The sequence below is a fragment of the Pundamilia nyererei genome, unplaced genomic scaffold (genome assembly GCF_000239375.1).
Source record: "Pundamilia nyererei isolate P.nyererei 1_Seehausen unplaced genomic scaffold, PunNye1.0 scaffold00106, whole genome shotgun sequence".
NCBI lineage: Eukaryota > Metazoa > Chordata > Actinopteri > Cichliformes > Cichlidae > Pundamilia > Pundamilia nyererei.
In genome coordinates this window covers 2128016-2149671 of record NW_005187507.1, presented here as the reverse complement: position 1 = coordinate 2149671, position 21656 = coordinate 2128016, and the positions used below count along the sequence as shown (strand labels likewise).

The 21656-nt window shown below is 42.4% G+C and overlaps 2 protein-coding genes across 2 annotated transcripts in view; one reads left to right on the top strand and one right to left on the bottom strand.

Annotated features, from left to right (window-relative positions):
• Nucleotides 1-2293: 2293 nt before the first annotated feature.
• LOC102195234 (vasopressin V2 receptor-like) lies at nucleotides 2294-10629 on the top strand. Its single transcript, XM_005741055.1, has 7 exons — nucleotides 2294-2311; nucleotides 6372-6646; nucleotides 7572-7817; nucleotides 8208-8354; nucleotides 8430-8587; nucleotides 9464-9600; nucleotides 10003-10629. Exons 2-7 carry the CDS (start codon nucleotides 6377-6379, stop codon nucleotides 10182-10184), a joined length of 1140 nt encoding a protein of 379 aa, XP_005741112.1. The 5' UTR covers nucleotides 2294-2311; nucleotides 6372-6376; the 3' UTR covers nucleotides 10185-10629.
• Nucleotides 10630-11682: 1053 nt separating this feature from the next.
• LOC102194942 (monocarboxylate transporter 1-like) overlaps nucleotides 11683-21656 on the bottom strand; it is a 33939-nt gene continuing 23965 nt past the window's right edge. Inside the window, exons 3-5 of the mRNA XM_005741054.2 lie at nucleotides 15120-15263; nucleotides 14207-15001; nucleotides 11683-14067 (exon numbers count right to left, since the gene is read on the bottom strand). Coding sequence (XP_005741111.1) covers nucleotides 13790-14067; nucleotides 14207-15001; nucleotides 15120-15263 — 1217 coding nt within the window. The 3' untranslated portion in view covers nucleotides 11683-13789. The remainder of the gene's footprint in view (nucleotides 14068-14206; nucleotides 15002-15119; nucleotides 15264-21656) is intronic.

Genomic DNA, 21656 nt, shown 5'->3' with positions numbered 1-21656 from the left:
TACAGATTGACATATGCTGGGTGTGTGCGGTAATTTATTAAGTTACTGTGAATTCTTTCGGCCTTGAGACAGTTTCTCCATCAACCATCACAACCAGCTACATAAAAGTATCTGTTGCAGTTTAACTCTGATGACTAGTTATGGAGAGTAAACAGGCAGAGAGTCTCACCCTGACGTAAATCCAGATTCAATTTAATTTGGTTCAACTTTATTTATATAGCACCAAATCACACCAACAGTCTTCTCGAAGCACTTTATATTTTAAGGTAAACACTCCACATTAATAGAGAGAAAACCTCAACAATCAGCACTTGGCAAGAGTAGGAAGGAAAAGTCCCTTTTAACAGGAAGAAGCCTCCGGCAGATCCAGGATCAGAGAGGGGCACCTATCTTGCGACTGGATGGGGTGAGGGGAGGAAGAGAAGAAAAGGACATGCTGTGGAAGAGAGCCAGAGATTAATAAGAACTAATAATTACATGCAGAGAGGTGTATGAACACATAGTGAGTCATACATCATGAGCATCATGGGAATCCCCCAGCATAACGTATTGCAGCATAACTAAGGGAGGATTAAGGACCTCCTGATCCAGCTCCAACTATATGCTTTAGCAAAAAGGAAAGTTTTAAGCCTAACCTTAAAAGTAGAGACATCTTTTAAGTTCAAACTAGAAGCTGGTTCCACATAAAAGGGGCCAAAAGGCTGAAGGCTCTGCCTCCCATTCTACTTTTAAATCCTCTAGGAACAAAAAGTAAGCCTGCGGTCTGAGAGCGAAGTGCTCTAATGGGATAATATGGTACTATAAGGTAATGAAGATAAGATGGGGCCTGATTATTCAAGACCTTGTATGTGAGGAGCAGGGTTTTGAATTTGATTCTGGACTGAAGAGAAGCCAATAGTGAGAAATATGTTCTCTCTTTCTAGTCCCTGTCAGTACTCTCACAGCAGCATTTTGGATCGACGGAAGGCTTTCAGGGAGTTTTCAGGACAATTAAAATGGATGGATCAGTAGCCATTTTTGGATAAAATCAACATTCAACTACCTGTGTGGCTTTTTTTTTTTTCTAGAACCAGGCCTCAATAATGGTTTCCAGTTAACTGGAAATAAAAGACAGGAAGCAAAATATCTCTCACCCGTAGCTGGAAGTTGCAGATCTATGAAAGGTTAGACTTCACAAACAAGTAAAAGGACTTTACAGTCTTTTCTAAAAGGCGCAGGAAGCCAGTACACTGACACAAGCTGCGAGACATCAGTATGCATGACCTGCCTTAAAAGGATACGTTTCTTCAGTAGGAACAGAGCACAGCGGGTAATGAAGGGATTTGCTGACCAAAACAAAAGTCTTTTTTTTGACTGCCGTGCAGCTAAAAAAATCAACAATTCACACTTAAACTAAAACTAATTGAAGCCTGGTGTTCATGCTTAATGCTTAACAGACATAAGAAAGTCGTTTATACACAAATGGCGGAGCAGCAATGAGCCTCGCGCTCGACTGTTTCTGTGTGTATGTTTAAGGTTGCTCTGCGGGCCCCTCGATAATTAGAGGCCTCTCCAAATGAGGGAGCAATCGAGGGGAAGCAAGCAGATTACCGCCCCGTCAGAGGGAGAAGGAATGAGAGCGGGAGAGGAAACTGGAATGCAGGACAGCGAGATGCAGAAGAAGGGAAAACAGTGGAGCAGGGGTGAGAGGGAAAAAGGTTGCTGAGAAAGACAAGTCTCCTTCTGTTGCTGCTGCCTTCTCATTTCTCTCCAAAAACCTGAGCTCCCATCTGTCACAACATCTGACACTCTCTCTGCCCGCCTGTTCACACCCCTCTCGACCACCCGCTGATGCAAACTCACACGTACGCATATTAGTTTGCGCGTATGAAGGGTCTTTGATCATTTCTGGAAGCCTAATAGAGAAAATCTCATTTCATCTGCTGGTGTGTGTTCCCCATGATCTGCTCTGAAGGGTGGATCAAAAGCAGGGCCAACAGCCACATGTTTAATATCAATAATCAACAGGAAATCACATTAATTCGCAAACACTGCCCGGGCACTGCGTCCTTTCATCACCCTCTCCCTCACTCCTCCTCTTCTTCTTCCACTTTCATAAAATCCAGAAAGGCGAGAGAGAGAGAGGGATGTGCTAAAGAGGAGAGAGAGGAGAAACAGCAGAGCGAGTTGGCAGAGGTCACCATCAGTGTAATAAGCACACAAACGCACACAGACACATGCAGCAGACACAGCATGGATGCAGCTAGTGTGTGCAACAGCAGATCAGGTTGTCCTGGCTCCTACAGATGCTTCACGGGACGCTGAGGAGGAGGTGAGTCGGCTCCGTCTCCTCGTATTTCCCTATGATTTTCCTGTTTTTCATGAAAATGGGAAATTAAAATCTGTACAGATAGATGTTAATTTTAGTCAGGCACTTTAAACCTCCTGTTTCATGCTCTTTAGGGTTTTTTTTTAATCAAAAGCGGTAGAGGATTGCAAAAAACGAGCAAACTGAATTGATTTTTAGCTTTACGGCTTCTGCAAAGCAAATTATGTGTAAAGCAGCAGGTGTCCAGCTTTCTAATAGGATTAAAGGAGCTGAAAGGTGTCAACAAACTCAGCTCCGTGGGCTGGAGGGAATTCACTGTTCATCTCTAGTGCTTCCAACCTGACACCTCCGGCTGACTGGAAAATATTTTCTCCTCTTCCGACTGAAATTCATGATGTTCAAACTGAAGCTTAAAAATAAAACAGAAAAGACTAAAGAAAACTGATGATTTTAGCTTTAGCTTTGCCATTTTTGCAAAGCAATAGGCAAATAACCTTCAATATAAAGCAGGCGTCTAGCCTTCGTCATCAGTCTCGGCTGTTCAGTTTATTTAAACAGATACTGGAGTGACTCCTGTATTTAGCTCCTGCGCAGACACCTCTGGCTGAATGAAAAATACTTTCTCACCTGCAGACTCTAACATTTACATCCTGAAGTGTTTCTTTCTGTCAGACTTGGCAATAATTTCAACAAAAAGATAGAAAAAGAGGAAACACAAAAGAGATCTGATGACTTTTCTTTAGTTTTGACATTTAATTAGCATTTTGTGAATGAGTTTTAACTGCTGCAGTTTTTTATTATATAACTACTGGAGGATGAAGTTAAAAATCTGTTAAAGTATATATCATATAATAAATTATTAATATTACTGTATCCATGCAAGGTTTTACTGTTGGAGTTCATTTAAATCATTTTCTGTCTGCTAATGATTGTTTGTTTTTTTTAAATCAATAATTTATCTGCTGATTCTTTTATTGTAAAAATTGGGATTAAATCAGAAACTCGGCCATGATCACCTCAAATGATTTTTAAAGCAGCTGCTAGTTCAGATGATTCACTGGCAAATCCCTTTAGCTGTTTTTGTACAAACTGAATTTAAAAAAGATGATGTTTAAAATGTAAACAAAACGGACTGCAATGATGTGCAAATGTCACAAACCTGCATTTTATTCACAATAGAGCACAGAAAACATATCAAATGTTTAATCTGAGAAATCTGACAGCATTTAAAAAAAAATCCTTTTAAATTTGGTGACATTAACACATCTCAAAAATGTTGAGGCAGGTGTTTAAAAGGCTGGAAAAGTGGTACTTTTAACAACCGGAGAATCACTTTTCAAGTAATTAGGTAAAATGGCAACAACTAACATTGACTGTTTGATGGGAAAATGATCTATTTCTGAATAATGTTCATCAATGTAATATTGTGAAAACTCTGAATACTCATCATCTACAGTATGTGATATCATCAAAAAAATCTGAGAATCTCGAGAAATCTCTGTGCACAAAGGACGAGGTTGGCAGGTATGCCTGTGATGGGTCCTCCGACAGCACTGCATTAAAAACAGACGTTATCACTGCATGGACTCTTCCAGGAATCATTGTGAACGGTTCACGGTGCCATCGACAAACGCAGTTATAAGCTCTAGCATGCAAATGACGATGAAGGTTTGACTGGATTTATATTTGATGACAGCTTGATTAAAGGCATTTAAAACGTGTGACATCCTCCTGCGACGAGCTGCTTTTTAGTAAGCAATCAGAAGTATGTTGCATTGTTATCCGCATACCAAAGTGTTTGACTCCAAACGTGGATGAACTTAGAACGACCTCATTAGGAGCTCAGATCATCAAAGTATGCGAGCAGTTTGCTGCGTTTAATCCAAATCCTGACCTAATCCAGTTTTGAAAACACAAGCAAACGCATCAGCTCTGTGTAGACCAGGGGTGTCAAACTCCGGTCCTCGAGGGCCAGTGTCCTGCAACTTTTCCATTTGTCCCTGTTGCAACATACCTGAATACAATTAGTAGGTCATTAGCAAGACTATAGAACCTGACTGCATGCTGAGGTGAACATTCAGCCATTTGATTCATGTTACAGCAGCTCATGTGTGAATGAACATGATGCAATAAAAATACTTTGAGAAGTATATCTTTCCAAACACTTACATTTACTTAAATTTACTTGAGTAGGGTTAGGGGTTGCCACTTCAGCATGCAGTCAAGTTCTATACTCTTGCTAATGACCTACTAATTTTATTCAGGTGACACATGGAAAAGTTGCAGGACACTGGCCCTCGAGGACTGGAGTTTGAGCCCCTGGTGTACGGTGCGAACGTCCTTGGATGTTCCAGCATCAGTGTGCACTTCACGGGCAGTTTGGTGCCTCCTCAAACTTGGACTTGGATCTGATTTCATGACCAAGCAGGACATCTGTCTGATTTTGAATGCCATGTGTGGAGTTGCACCGGGAACTGAATTAGGACCTATAGACTTTCAAAAATGGATTAACAGTTCAAGATAAAACAGAACACTGGAGGCATATGGATGAGATGACTCATGACCCAGGTGTGAGGTCATCATTATCCATGGTAACTTCTAGCGAGTCAGTGGGTAGACCATGCTATAACCTCAACCAAGACGAAGCTTTCTTTTTCTACTGCCCAAAGAAATTTGTTGTCTGAGACTAAGAAGTGTTTTTATGTCTGCAAATGCTGCATGCATCTACTGATGTCTGTCACACTCACCTGACTACAGAAGCACTTAAAACAATGAAAACTATGCAGAAATGGGCCTGTAAAAATCAGACTTGGCCAGAGGTTCTTAGGACACTTGAACAGCTCTTTGCACACTTGGATTTTGTAGGTCCAACTTTGCTTTGGGTTTGCTGGGAAGCTGCTTAAGTCTACCTTTACCAGCCACTTCCATGTAGGGTTTAGCAATAGTTCAGGAGAGGGGATTTATTCACATACAGAATAAATTAGACTGCCCCGGTGCTCAGAATCTACATGATATGTGCTGGTGGTGATGAAGATGGCAAAGGAGGCTTGGATAAGGAGGAAGCAAGTCAGAAAGGCAAATAACAGAAGAGCACGGAGCTTTAAACCGCAAAGAAGAGAGGCTGATTGGGTAAAAGGAGGAAGAGAAAATGATTGGCCTACAGTAATGATGTTGATACTGAGTTTGATGGGAAAGAGGAAGTGATGTAAAGAATAGAGTAGCAGCCTGAACACCAAGGAAAATCAAACAGATTAGCTCTTTATTGAATAAATGCATAAACTTCATAAATGATTTAAAAAAAAAACCTGTTTTGGATGTTATTTAGATTAGTGATTATTTCAAATAAATACTCAAAGAATTTGGGGAAAATGGATGTAATGAGTACAATAACTGAAAGAATTGAAAAGAAGGAAAAAGGAAAAAGAAACAAACAGTGCATCTGACAGAAAAAGAAAGGGAACATTTTCAAATGTTTTTATAGGATCTTATACAACAGTGCCATTTGTCTGGCCCATTTGGGATCAAATTGGTCTTTTTGTGTCCCGTGAACTAAAAAGAGATCAACACTTCTTCCCTAAACAAACAAATAAAGGGGTGGAGGGCTTCAAGAATCACAAACAAAGACACTCGGCAGTTTTTACAGTTCAGTGCACACACGCAGACACACAATCATAGAGCCCACAGGGCTCATCAGACCAAATGTGAAGGCAGTAATGAAGTCCTGTTGTTTGGCCAGTCTCCAGTGAGCATCATTACAAACTTACAGGCAGTTAGGGATTTCCACCAAAGCTGCACCTGATTCTAAGAATTTAACAATAAACTTTTTATAGTGACTGAAAATACATCAAATTAAGAAAAAATTGAATCAATAAATAGATTTTAAATGAACTTGAGTGCTGTACTTCAACCCCCTTTTGAGGTGCTTGTATTAAACTTTCTAAAACGTAATAATAATCACCTGTATACAAAAGATGGACCAGGAAAGATTAACGTTTGTTTCACAGTTTTCCTTCATAACGATGTCATCGTCTTGTCTTTCTGTGGTGTTCCCCTCCTGTCCCAGCCAGCATGTCCGTTTCTGTGATAACAGACACGTATACGTCCATCGACCGGCCGGCGGTCTCTGAGACCCCCACCGGTGCTAATGCTACAGAGCGGGAACGAGACGCCCTGCTGGCCGTGGCCGAGGTGGTGGTGCTGGCGGTCATCTTAGTGATGGCGTTACTTGGCAACGGGCTGGTCCTGGTGGTGTTGCTAAGACGAAGGCGACACCACAACCCCCTGCACCAGTTCATGCTGAACCTTTGTGTGGCTGACCTGGTGGTGGCGCTGTTCCAGGTAGCAAACACTCATTCACGTTGTGGGTTATATGTGTGTTATACAGGTGTGTAATTGTAGTATTATCTGAAAATATGTGCAGATACAATAATCTGGAAATGTGATCTTTTTTTTACAGTTTGTAAACAAATACATAAATCTGGAAAAAGACATAAACACACTGAAGTCAGCAAATGTCTTCACAGGTTTCCAAATATGCACACCTACATGTAAATGTGAACTAAACTGGGGTAAAAGTGCACATGAATCTATTATGTGGGGCGACCGTGGCTCAGGGGGTTGGGAAGCGTATCTGTAACTGGAAGGTCGCCGGTTTGATCCCCGGGCTCTCTGTCCTGGTGGTTGTGTCCTTGGGCAAGACACTTTACCCTACCGCCTACTGGTGTTGGCCAGAGGGGCCGATGGCGCGATATGGCAGCCCCGCCCCTGTCAGTCTACCCCCGGGCAGCTGTGGCTACAACCGTAGCTTGCCTCCACCAGTGTGTGAATGTGAGAGTGAATGAATAGTGTAAAGCGCTTTGGGTGCCTTGAAAAGCGCTATATAAATCCAATCCATTATTATGTGCACAAATACTTGGAATTTTTCATTGATTTTTTTTTTTTTGTTTTTTTTTGTATTTTGTACACAAATTTGAGATTTTAAATGTACATGCAAATTCAGAAAAGTGCACAGAAGTCTTTCAGTTTTTGCATTAATCTGTAAATTTGAACTGGAATATGTAAATGTGCTCTGGGATTTATGAATGAGCACACTAATCTGTACCTCGAGATTTTTAATATGCACAAATGTCTGTGTGTGTTTGTGTGCACGTGTGTGTGCATAAAATTTGTGCATCATATACCACAACTCTCCACAGAGAAAATATATTGCGACATGTTACTTCAAAAGCATATATCCTTCCTCCCTCTCCTCTTCCTCTCTGAGGTGTTGCCCCAGCTCGTGTGGGACGCTAAGGGACGCTTTCCTGGTCCTGACTTCTTATGTCGCCTGGTGAAGTACCTTCAGGTTCTTGGAATGTTTGCCTCCTCCTACATCATCGTGGCCATGACAGTGGATCGCCACTATGCTATCTGCTGCCCCCTGCAGGCACATCGCAGCGGGGCCACGAAGCGCTGGAACAGCTTCATCGTGCTGGCCTGGGTACTGTCGCTGCTGCTCAGCCTGCCACAGGTATGCCAAAGAGGCTGGCCACAGATCTGCTCCTGAGATGCATAACTTAGGTTCTGATTAGCGTTAGGCTCTTAAAATTAACATTAAAAAGAGAAGAAAACAAGGTGATAGTCAAAGAAAGGACAGGGGCATCATTCTGGTCTTAAGCTGTTACTTTAAAGGCCTATCATCAAATTCACATATGTTTGCCTTTAACTTTGAAGATAAGAACACATAAACAGAGGTAGTGTCCCATTTTGTCACATTTCCAACCAACACTTTTATCACGTTAAAACACGAAGTCGTAAATAAGCACCGTGCCAATTAAAATCTTATAGAAGAGAGCACAAACACAAAATCAGACTGTTTGCTGTTACCATCACCTCCACTCATCTCTTTGCTGGTTTGCAGGTCTTTATCTTTTCCCGTTCTGAGTTGGCTCCAGGTGTGTATGAATGTTGGGGCAATTTTGCCGAGTCCTGGGGCCTCAAAGCCTACGTGACGTGGATGACGCTAGCCATCTTCATCCTCCCCGTTCTGATCATCACCATCTGCCAGGTAGAACAGAGAGAACCAGAAGACAAGATGCTTCTGGAAACAAAAATTTACCCTCTCTCGTCTTTCTTCCTTTAGGTGCGAATCTTCAAGGAGATTCATAACAATCTGTACCTGAAATCAGACTGCCGCCTGTCCCCCGCTGCTCTCCCTCAATTAAGAAAAGAAACCCAGAGAGGAAAAAGAGGAGGAGGAGAAGGAAAGTCTAATGTCCCCTTCTATGTTTCCCCCCTCGTGTACAACAACCCTGGGAATGACTGCAGTTTGGACCCTGTGTCCACCTATCAGCACCTCCCGATGGGTGATCATTCTTGGACTCTACAGTAGCTTTGCATGATTCAATAATGATAATAATGCTTATTTATCCTACACTGAGCCTTGAGATGGACGTATCTATAAGCCTTAAACCTGCAATAGTTTATAATGGCCAGCAGTGGTCGACTGCTGTAGTTGGTAAAGGACAACAGTCTGTAAAGAAGCTTATGGAGAAACAACCCTCATGCTGACTCATGTTTCCTGATTAGTTTAGGCTCTCAGTCACAGCTCTTCAGTCCTGTTGAAATCAACATGATGCTCATTTGGTAAATTATGGTCCTCACTGGTCTGCAGACAGTTAATTATGAATATGAATTATGGAGTGTTTTACCACATGACTGGTACGTCACCACCTAGGAGTGTGCACTGTTCTTCAGTTTCTCAGTCAGCAGTTATGGTTGACATGTTGGTGCTGCTCAGGTAAACTAAACTTTCCATAAAAACTCTTCACCCATTTCTGATCATGCTTCAGGCACTTGACTTATTGCAGTCTTACTCCTAAAGCAATGTGGTGGTAGAAGGTGACTAAGATCTGGAGTATGCTCCTCATCTCATGCCTGAAATTAGCTAATATGTGCTTTTACTACAATCAAAAAGTTATATATAAAAAATTAATAAATAAAAATGTAACCATATTTATGGTCTTAACTCATGAAATGAGGAAATTCAGGGAGAGTGAGCGTCACAGGAATGTTTTTGTCCTCCTCGTCAGCTCAGCTGCAAGCCGGCGTCCCACCAGATCCAACACCGCCCTCTGCTGCCTGCTCACCACACCCCACCAAACTGCCTCCTGTCAGAGGTGGAGAGGTAACAGCAGCCATGTCAAAGACGGTGAGGATGACGCTGGTCATTGTGCTTGTGTACTCGCTCTGCTGGGCCCCGTTCTTCAGCGTCCAGCTCTGGGCCGCCTGGGACCCTGACCCACCTCAGAACGGTATACACACACACACACACACACACACACAGTCCTGCCAGACCAACTTGATGTAATTTTAAGGATTTTTTTGTTCTCTACTTCCCTAAAAAAAATTAAATAACTTTACATTAATACCTTTAACCCAATTTAAATGGAGCAGTAATCTGTCAGGGTGTTTCTCCGCCTCTCATCCTGTGACAGCTGGTGCAGGGTCCAAACTGTACAACACAAAGATGCCTTAGACATGAAGTCATTGTGTTAACTTTAAAACTCTCTAATAAACTTTTATATACAAGACTACAATAAGTACCTTTAGGGCTACCAAAGATACCACCCTGAAGCAGAGTTTGACTTGATGGCCTGATCTGCAGTCCCCTGTGCCATTTACGGACCTCCTCCTCCTCCTGTGTGTGTACACAGGTGTAGCGTTTACCCTGCTGATGCTGTTGGCCAGTCTAAACTCCTGCACCAACCCCTGGATCTACTCCGCCTTCTCCAGCAGCGTCTCCCCGGAGCTTCGTCTGCTGCTTCACTGTCGGCCGCACACTCGGCGCCGAGCTTCCGAAACAAACGACTCCACCATCACGCACACCTCCAACTGAACACTGGACACGATGAAGGGCAACTCCCTCTCAATGGCACAGCTGAGTCGGCTGATGTTTAAGGAAATATTAGTTGAACTTTTAAAATGAGACCCGAGTGAACCCATGTGAAGGGGCGCTGAAAATGAACAGGGGTGAGTGGAGCGAGGATTTTTATTACAATAGAAATATGTGGAAAAAAATTCTAAAACAAAAATGTAACTGTGTGTATCACTCACACACCCTCCATGACACCATGGAAACCACGAGTCTCTCCAAAGACTACAAAAATCCATCTTCCAGCACCTGTGAGGCTCATTTCTGGGTCGTGTTTGTTAAATCTGAATGTTAGAGCTATGCACTCATTCCATTTCATTAGGTACACCAGTGCAAATTCTTAAATCAGCCAATCAAATAACTTTGTCTGCACGACTGAAAGCACCACGTTGAGACAACCAGCTGAAGTTCAAACCGAGAATCACAACAAGTAATTTAAGTGATTTTGGAAAAGGTGTGATTGTTGGTGCCAGACAGGCTGGTCTTTCAGAAACTGTTGATCTGCTGGGATTTCCACCCACCCACCCACACACCCACCCACCCACACACACACACACACACACACACACACCCATCTCTGGAGTTTACAGAGCTGTTAAGAAAGAGAACATATCCAGTGAGCAGTGATTCTCTGGGTGGAAAAAAGCCAAACTATACAATAACTCATAACTCCTGGCTATAACCAAAGTATGTAAAAGTAAAAGAGGCAAAAGAGCATCTTTAAATGCACAACATGTTAAGCCTTACAGCAGATGGGCTGCAGCAGCAGAAAAGCACGCTGGGTGCCCCTCCTCTCAGCTAAGAACAGGAAACTGAGACTAATTTACACATGCTCTCCAAAATTGGATAATGGAAAATTAGAAAAACCTTCACATGGTAGGGGTCAGAATTTGGAGTGAACGAGCACGAATCCATCCCACCTTACACCAGCAGGCCGAGCTGCTGGTGTGGAGGATATATTCTGGCATGCCTTTTGCCACGTGGCACCAAATGAGCGTTGTTTAAACACCGCAGCATACACACAGATTGGTGCTGTCCGACCCTTCTATGTCTGATGGTTGCATCCAGCAGGATAACACATCATAGAACTCAAATCATCTGAAACTGGTTTCTTGGATTTGTATGTCCCCCTTGATCTCAAGCCAACAGATAACAGATGTGCCATGAAGAATCAAGGAAGTCTAACCCTGTACTAGCAAGGTGTACCTAATGAAATGTCCAGCGAGTGTGAATTTGTCATCGAGTTTCACGTTTCTCTCTCGTCAAGCTTCTGTAAGTATTTGCTTGCTGTGGTAGCTTCAGGTATATAGAGATGCCTCCTTTTCAGGATTTGAGTGCAAGAATTTAAGTTTTATATAAAAATGTTAGACATGTGTAATGACTGTAAATGTACAGTTTTTCTGCTAATTTTGAAAAAAAAAAAAAAAGCTTTATTTTTAAGTTACAGAATCAATACAACAGGTTTCATTTTAAAAACTGTTTATTCTCAACACTCAAAATAATAAGAACACGCATAAAAAAATCCACAGCAACTAAAAGAAAAAATATTACAGAAACTAAAGTTTTGTCCGCTTTATAAAAACACTAAAAAAGTCGACTATTATAATACCGTTTTAAAACCCAGTTTAAATGAAACAGTATCGCCTCCTTTCAGTGTGTCACTTCACAAAACGCTCATCCTGAAAGTAGAACAACTTTCAATTTGAAATGACCATAATTCAGAAAATAAAACCTAGAATAACAGTTTATCGATTACCAACAAGTTCATGAAGGTCAGTTTTTTGTTTTTATTTATTTTTTAACGGAGAAAAAAAAATCAGGGTTTGGAGCAGTCGAATGTGGCCGTACCGATGCAGCAGATGCTCTTTCCCCTGAAATATGAACCTGTTGAACAGGTGGATACTTCAGCGAGGAGAGAGACCAGTTTCCCCATTGGTACCAGTAGTACCTTTACAAAAATACACATGAAGAAACAAATTCACACTTTGTAATTAATCACTTTGAATACTAACATTTGGTCATATTTAGTCACCAAAATACATAATAACATAATAAGTATCCATTCCTACTGAAAGGGAAATGTAAAATCTGTCGCCCAATCGGAAGCTTTCCTCTGTGAGGAAGGAAATGCTCGGGCGACCGTGGAAACGTCTCATGTGGGCAGGGACTTTATCCGATTCTAAAGCTGGTCATGTGCAATATTTCTGTTACTCTCAACGTGATGAAAACAAAGATGATAACCGTGTTAGTCCCTCTCCCAACAGGGTTCTTTAAACGTTCTCAGCTTTCAGCCCCGTTAATTCGCCCGGTTAAATCTGTCCTCCTGATATGAGTAATTCTGTACACTTCACAAACTGACTGAACTTACAATGAATGAAATGACAAAATCCCCCCAAACTTTAAAACTACCTGCTGGAACACAAACACGCCTCACTCACTCACGTCGCCACTGATCCAAATACATTAAACTCTATAAAAAGGACCTCGTTAGATTGTCGTTTCCTGAAAGCTAAAATATTTTACTTTTTTTGTAGGGATTTGTAGAAACTGAACTAAACCGTTTTCACTATTCAAATACCACAAATGTGCTGTTCTGCGCCCCAAAAATTACATAAAAAAAAAACATTTTTGTAACAATGTTCAGAGCACACAGAAGCCACCCAACCATCCATCTACTCCCCACAGCTTCACCCCCTCACATGCACCAACGTGTGGTGCCGTTTATTACCCAACCCAGCCTGCAGCTCACGTGGTGGATGCATCAGCAGGGTTGGAGCCCGTCTGTGTGACCTGTTCCGATGATGTTCATAATCTTCATCAGTTCAATAAAAGATCAGAGCTGCTCTGAAATTCCACATTTCTGCCTCCATACCTGCATCCTGACCTAGTTTCATACCGCTCAGCAGATTCCTACATTACAGCTTCCTGATTTTCCACAAACAGGAAAACTGATATTTGTTATTCTACATTCCTAAAATGTTAAAAACAAGAACCTTAACTTTTCCCTGTGTTGTAGTGAACTACTTTTTACCCCATATTTTTTTAATTAATTAAAAAAAAATTCTAACTAATATTATGATTAACAATGTGGATGCGAGCGCTTACATCCAGCCCTTGAGCAGTGAAGTGATTGTGCAGAACACGAGGGAGAACTTTCTGTATTGTAACATGTATGGTGACTTATTAAAAAAAAAAAAAAAGTTAAAAAGTGTGCGCACGAGGCCCTGAACCTTTGTGACAGCTTGAGACCCTGAGACAAAGTCCTCGTTACTTTCCGGGATGGTTACAGTCACTCCGTCTGCTGTGCGTCTATCTGGTGTTTATGCAAGCAGCACCGCCTGGAACGCTCTCGGTTCACCAAAAAGGCACGTCAAAGACCAAAAACCGGAGGTCTGAATTAGGCCGAGCGCAGATTCACATCAGCGTCACCGCAGCAGGCCTCTGGTTTTAATCATGGAGCGGTTTCTATGGCTTCAGGGTGGTGTAAAAAGGGATTATTCTCTATAAAGATGCTGTGTGGTTGTAACTGCAGCTCTCGTGCGTGTTCATTTCTTCCCAAGTTTGTCCGTTTACACTGTGTCCTCATCCATCCTGGAGACTTCGTCCATTGTGACAGCTGCTGGTACGCCATCCTCGCTCGATTTTGCTGGAGAAGAAGGCGGCAGCATGGCAGCACGCTCCTCTTTGGGCTCCTCCCTCTCTTTTTGCTCCTCCGCTTTCTTTTCTCGGTCTAACATGTGGTAGTTGATGCCCATTCCCACAAAGAGGAAGATGCTTCCTATGATGAGGACGATGCCGCAGGTGATGTAGGTGAAGTCATAGTGTTGGTAGTAGTTATAGAAGGTGCCTGGAGGTGGGCAAAAGAAAGGAGATTCAGATTTTTTGATCTGCGTCAACATTTTAACAATTATTACACCGATAATCTTTGACGTCAAGTTTTATAACCAGCCCAAATCTCCACCCTCCCTCTCCCTGGGATGTCTTACCTGTCAGTGGTGGGCCCAACAGCACCGGCCCACACTCCACGATGGTGACCAAACCTACAGCTGAAGAAAACCTCTGAGCCCCCACCAGGTCCATCAGCGTCTCAAACAGCACAGAACTCAGCCAGCCAAAACCAAAGCCAAAGAAGATGGCGTAGACCACAAATCCCGAGTAGTCTTTTGAAATCGGCGCCAGCACGTGACACACACCGTTGTACAGGACGGATGCAGCAAAGTAGTACTGGATCCTGGGCCGGACCCATTTGGTGTTCGCCAGAAAGCCCATTGAGGGCCGAGCAAACATGTCGATGGACGCCAGCACTGACAGAAGGAAGGCCGCCTTTTCTTTGCTGATGTCCTTACTCTTTGCGTAATTGGAGAGGAAGACGAGCGGAGAAAAGAGACCAAAGAACATGACGAAGTTGCCCAGCAGGTAGAGCAGGAAGCCGCGGTGCTTGAAGAGCGTCAAGTCGATGAAGGAGTTGATTTTCTGCAGCACCGTCCTCTTGGGCTGAGGCTGCCCTGCTTCCACCGCCTCCACTTTGGGCGGCTGAGGTTTGGGGCCGATGGGACGCATTAGCGAGCCGGCCACGCAGCAATTGAGCAGGAGTCCACCGAGGATGAGGAAGCTGCCTCTCCACCCGAACTCATCGTACAGCCAGGAGTTGAAGGGAGCCAAGGTCGACAGAAACACGGGGCTGCCCGCCATGGCGAGGCCGTTGGCGATGGGCCGGCGCTTGTAGAAGTATTTACCGATCATAGTGAGCGCCGGATTCAAGTTGAAGGCCAGTCCCAAACCTGGAAACGAGGGCACAGAAACAACATTAACAAGAAAACAAAACTCAGCCATCAAAAGAAAATGTCCAGATTTCCCTCATTTTGAGGATTTACTCAAGAAAACTGATGAAAAACAAACCTCCAATTACTCCAATGAAGAAGTACAGCTGCTGCACCGTGTTGCAAAAAGAAGCTGCAACCAGACCAGACCCTGACAGACAACCGCCGAGGATGATGATCGGTCGGCTGCCGAATTTATTCACGAGGATGCTGCTGATTGGACCTGGAGAGGAACAAGAGAACGGTAAGAAAGAACCATCAAGCACAAAAGTAGAGAGAAGAAGAATATACACTTTTTGATCCGTGCCAGTTTAATTCCACCCAGTTTTTGAGCTTAAGTACAAATTTTCTTTTCTTCTACCATGTCAGAACTAACTACGGTATTTTCCTTCTTTTATTTATTTATACATACATGAGATTTAATCTTTGGTTTAAATAAAATGAGGTACTTAAGATGTCTCCTTGAGTTGCTATTAGGATTATTAGGAATTCCACCTTTTTATGCCGCACTGAAAACAACTTGAAACCATTTCATGATAAAAACCAGCAGGAAACTGAAAATCTGTTTACTGATATTTTAACTCGTGTTTAATACGATTAAATCCCCTTTAAATCAATCAGAATGACCAGAAGCCAGATAATTGGCAGAAGTTAATCTAATTTATATTTGTTGAGCTCCTGACATGAAATACTACTTTTAATAACTGCGTGACGGACTGCCTCTGGTAACACCACCCACTCAAACACGTGTCTCAAGTTTATGACACATCTACACCATCAAAGAGTAAATACTCAAAAAAAAAGTGTAAATTAAATTTAGGGCATCTTACAGACATGGGTTCAATGCTTTTAAGACCTTAAGACTTACAGACAGACTGGAGAGCAGATTCACCAACAGGTGGTGCTATGACAGCACAAATGAAAAACTGGGACAATACTTGCATAACAGCAAGAGTTATAAGATGTTCACTAGAGAAAGAGGGGAGGAAGGAGTGAGATGGGAAAGAAATGGGTGAGGAGGAGGAGAAGGGAGCCAGGCAGAGGAGGCCCACGTGTCTCCGCCCTGCCTGCCAGGCTCGCTATGAATGGGCCTTCACATGGATCCAGGCTGACAGTGAACACTGGCTCTGCTGGATACGAATACAAACTGAAGGCCTGCACATGAGCCTACAGTTACTGCTCGTACAGCATTTTGTTTTCTATAATGTAAACCAAATATCTTTGGGGTTTACACCAGTCAGGAGAAAGAGAAGATTAATGGTGACCAATTACAAATTAGAAACATTTCCAAGTTTCCACTCACATCTGGTCTGACTCCCAGTGAAGACTAAAGTGCAGTTTCGCCACTTGTGCGTTTTCATTTCATTATTAAAGGTGTGAGAGGTGCATTTAAGTCGACCCTTATGTACCAACCATGACTCAGTCGTTTCCCCTCACACTTCAGGTACAGCATTAGTTAACTTAATTCTGGTATTAGCTCCCTGAAGTTAAGATAAGACATTTCTGAAAGCTGCATGGTCAAAGTGGTGCATCTTGGTTTCAAAACCAGCACATCCTTTACATCTGTGAGGCTGACTAACACAAGGACAGTGAGCTTTTTCAACCCCAAAGGAGCTGGTTGGCTCCTCCTTCCTAAGGAGGGACGGACACTGAAAGACAGCCGTCACGGCTGATTAGGGATAAACATCAGGATAGTCATGGCTCATCAATAGGGAACCTAAGGTGACTCCACAGCTTCCCAACCAGACATTTATCACAACGTGTTCCACAGCAATATTTTTGAAATCCTGCAGTCATCAATAAATAATTTGTAATCATGTCCAACAATGAGCTCCAAGAGGACAGAGAGAGGAGGACAAAAATAGAGTCTTTAAATATTCATGATTTTAGAAGACTCAAAGACTCAAGTGCACTTAGCCAGCAGCCATTTCCATTTCACTCGGCCTGAGTCCTTCACGTAGACCACGGTGGCTTTGCCCTTCAAACTGGGCAGAAGGCCACAAAGACCGAGGGCGCTCTGGCTGCACGAGCACTTACTCATGCACCGTCTAAATACCTCTGTCTCGGACAGCTCGCTTCTGTGTTGTGTCTGTCCCCGACTGAGGGTCTGACCGGCTGGCACAAAGCCCGAGCTGGGCAGGCTGCCATGTTCAGGGTGGTGGGTTTCCACGTTCGAGTCAAACGGGTAAAGTCGTGCTGTGCTTAAAACAAAGACTTGTGCCTGCTGTCAGAGCTTGTTGGAGCTTCACGGTAAACTGAAGTGAAACTGCACAAAGACAGGAATAACTACAAACCCTCAGCACACAGGCTGCACATAAACAACTCCTGACAGTGTTTGCTGGCAAAGCACAGAGAGCAGTGTTCTCAGATATTATATAAATGATCCCTTCTCCCCCTCCTTCATTTGCTCCCTTTCTCCCTGTGACACCACAAAGACTTGTCCTCATCTCCACTCTGACACAGCATCCACAAGCAGAGAGCAGTCAGGTGTGCAAGCATCTAATTTTAGCACCGACCCTTCTGCTTCAGTCCAGGACTAGATTTATCTAAATAAAAGCATCCCAATAACAGAGCGCTAGCATGTCTTAATTTCATTTGTTTCATTAAACAACGACTGATCAGACTCCGTGGCAAAAAGAAAACTGCAGAAGAAACAGCTGATTGGATTTGCCCCAACAGTTCTACTGCATCACATTTCTCCACCAGCCACATTACCCACAGATCAACGTCCCTCCATCTGGCCTGCATCCTTTTTTCTTTTTTTTAAAAATAAATAAATTGTTTTAAAGCTCAGTACGACCATCACATTCAAAACATCTACAACAACTTGATTCAGGCAGAAGAAGAACTGAGGAGTTGCTCCAAAGCTCACTATAAGCTAAATCGGTTTTATTTATGACACTGACTCATGCAAAACTACTCTAGACCAAAGCTAAAAATATACAGACAATCTGGCAATGAAACTGCAGTTTCAGTGCATATTTTATCACTCTTTGTTCAATGCTCATCCGAAGCCAAAGCACAGCAGGGTTTGTAACAGAAAAACACTCATTTTCTAACACTGGAAGCCAATATGAATGAATGCAAGAGAAAAACAAAACAAATTGCCAGCAGTGTCAACAGGAATAAAAATGGACAATAAAACATTGTTTGTGTTTGGTGACCAAAGTGAACTTCAAACTCTTTTTGCTCTAAAACAAGACACTAAAGAGCCCCTGCTCTTAGTGCAGCACAATAAGCACCCATGCACCAATTCCCACTCATCCCTTCTTCAGACACAGGCTCTTTTTCCTCCTACTGACTCAGAAAAGTCCTTAGATCACAAGATAAGTCAGAAAGAGACGTCCTGTATCCGTGCGCCTACTCATCACGAGGTTTGTGACCGGAATTACACACGGGCCACATAAAAAGCCCCCTTTCCCCACTCCGCAACGTAAAATCCTGGAATTCCTGACGACAAAGTTAGCGAACGTGTTTTTGTTTGCAGCTCCGCTACACGTCTAAAGCTGTAAGGATTACAAAAATCAGGATCAATAATCCTCTTGCCTGGGTTTCCCAAACTGCTTCTGCCAAAAAGTGCAGGAATAACATGTTCAGGGTACAAAGCCATTTAAATTGGGGCTGGAACAACACCAGTCGTTAGTGTTTGTACTTTCTGTATGCATGTACGTCTTTGTGTCAGTGAGGGAACGTGTACTGTGGCCATCTATAGGATTACTGGACTTGTGACCAAAGTCTTAAGTCATGGAATGATAACTGGAAACAGCTTGTTTTCCAGTAGAAAAGAGAATGAAGATCAGACATATCCATCTTCCCAATGCTGTGGTGGCCGCAGATTCAAGACAGCCTGCTGCATAAGCGACATCACTTCCACTGAATGTGTATCGTGGACGTCATTCTTTTATTTATTACAAATCTATAACTCAAAAATATAGCATTTTTTTAACAATTGTATACAAACCTTTCCTGTATTAATATATGCATTTGTTGTTTTTATAAAAATCAGATGGCTTTCTTTAAAGGGGCCCAATTCTACAGCTCTACAAAGAGCACTTCTTCATAGAAACAGATGCTTCTGCGTGAACCTCACGGTATTCTTTTATGAGAGAATACTGATACACAGAATGAGAACATAAAAACTAAGGCTCTGTAAGCATCGTGTTTGATTTCCCTTCATCCTCTCAAATTTTCATTTTGTGCAGTTTTATCTGAAGCCTTTCATATCGTTTAATACATGAGGTCTGTAACCTCAGTAACGGTTCCAGTTGAAAAACAACTTTACAACAAGAACTCATCGTGCACATCGCCACTTATAACAGTTCCTCCCAGAAAGACAACTTTTCTGCTTTCTTAACTAGCCTTTAATTCCATGCTCTACTTTCTTTAAAGCAGCAGGCAAAAGAAATCATGTATGAGAAAGTACAAACCTTGGGAAAGATGTGGGTTGAACTTTTAAACATTTAACAAAAGAACAGGATCCCATTTAGACTGAGTCAATCAGACATAAAGAGCTGGTGTACACAGGGCTATTGACATTGCTCAAACAGCCAAATCTCCCAAAGCTACTGCTAAATCAATGCAAATCTGTTTACTGCATTTACAAAGAGGGTATTTCGTGTGGTTTCTGGGAAGAAAAACCCCAAAACAAACCCCCACACACATTAGTGGGGTTCAATGTCAGGAAAGATTATTTCACAGCTATGATTAAAGATGTTTTGACTAAGTCTATCTGACCTTCACACTAAAAATGCCCTCAAAGAATCACATAGCGAGTGTGAACACCAGGAAGAGCGGGGGTTATTAGCAATGTTTTCATGAGTAAAACTAATCATGGCTCTCTGAAATCTTTATTCCTGACAAGGGAAATATGGAAAGTTTTACAAAGATTTAAAAACAAAACAAAAAAAACCTCTTCACTCACGACCGCGAAAGTCACATTCATCTCGTCTGGGACCTTCGATCACGTTTTCCTTTCGGCTGAAGGAACAAAACTGAGTTTGGGTAAAAACTGACCCTTTTAAAACAAACCGAGATGGATCAGATTTCAGTGTGAGCAGGGTGCCAAGTTCAACCCACTTATTTTACATGCTCTTATTTATATAACTGCTAGAGACAAGTTTCAATTAAAATTATACCCCAATAAGAGGTTTAATGAAAAACCTATAGCGTCATTCACTGAGAGAGTCCAGCTCAAGCTTCCAGCTCAGTGACCACATGACCTCTCCTAACTTAAGTACACTACAGTGTTTGGGTGTGGTCTATGGCCAAAAACAGCTCTACTGGTGTAACATACAAACTAGTGAGGAGTCAGGGGTTAAACGGCAGTTTCTGGGTCAAATAATGATCTTTGTGAGAAGATTCTCAAAGATATGAAGTCATTTGTACTACTTTGTTGTTGGTATGTTTAAAATGCACCAATAGTACATCAAGTAAACCCAAAGATGTTTAACCAGAGCTGAAGAATGACCTGTAATTGCATTCAGAGTTTCCCATCTCTGGATTAATTGCCCCTTGTTGTACATGGACTGACTGTTTTTTGCATGTGTAAATCTAAGCCTGGAAAAAAAAACATTACATCAGACAGTTTAATACAAAACAAACCCGTTTTAACCAATGCCAGGCAATGCCTGGCCTTTTGCCATCATTCTGTCAGCAGCTGTGACCTTTTTATGCACCACATGGTGTGACTTTGAAAGCAGTAGGGCAGAATGCAAGTGAAACTCACCTGCACTTTGCCTAATGCTTTAATACAGCTGCTCCTTTTACACCATGTTAAACCGATCTGCTGCTGGAACACAGCAAAAAAATGACTATTCTTTTGTTTTAATGCATCTGATCCTGAGTTATACACTTGCTGGTACACAACATTACATTACATACACTAGTTCTTCATTTTTCGTAAACACTAAGTCTTGGATCCTGTTCCCTGTTAAACACAAATATTCCAACAATTTTGGCTAAACTTGTGGCCGGCTGCTGAAATATTACTTTCTACTGCCAAATGACAACTTTGATGGAATCACTTAGAATATGTTGGTGGTTTTAATTTCAGTACGTGATGCTTGACTCGTCTTTGGTTTCTGGTTAAAAGGGAAGTTTGCGGGTGTTAAATAGTCTCCCTTTATGATTGTCTCACTCTTACCTACATACAAAACATCCTGCGCATTTATTTGTTCACACTATTACTCAGCTTTCAGTGACGTTGTGCATGACTCGTGTGTGGTGTGGTTTTTTTCCCCCTCCTTTTGTGGAAGCCGGTGTGTGTACGTGCCTTGCCTCATGTGTAAACCAGTCGGTGAGTAAAATGGTTGCGGTAACCTAAACCTACAGTCTTTCAGCTCCTCTCATTTAGTACAACGACTCCAGGAACTGGTGATCTGTGAATTGTGAAGCAAGAAAGGAGGAACATTTCAATATTTGGGGGAAATACATTTCACCAGCTGGCTCCTGTTGTGCAATTTCACTCCTCCCATCATTTCCTCCCTCTGTAGTTTTATAAAAGTCCTGCAGAAAGAGAGTGCAGACTGGCACACAGCTCAGCAATATGAAGTACTAACGAACACAGACTGTGTGTGTGTGTGTGTGTGTGTGTGTGTGTGTGTGTGTGTGTGTGTGT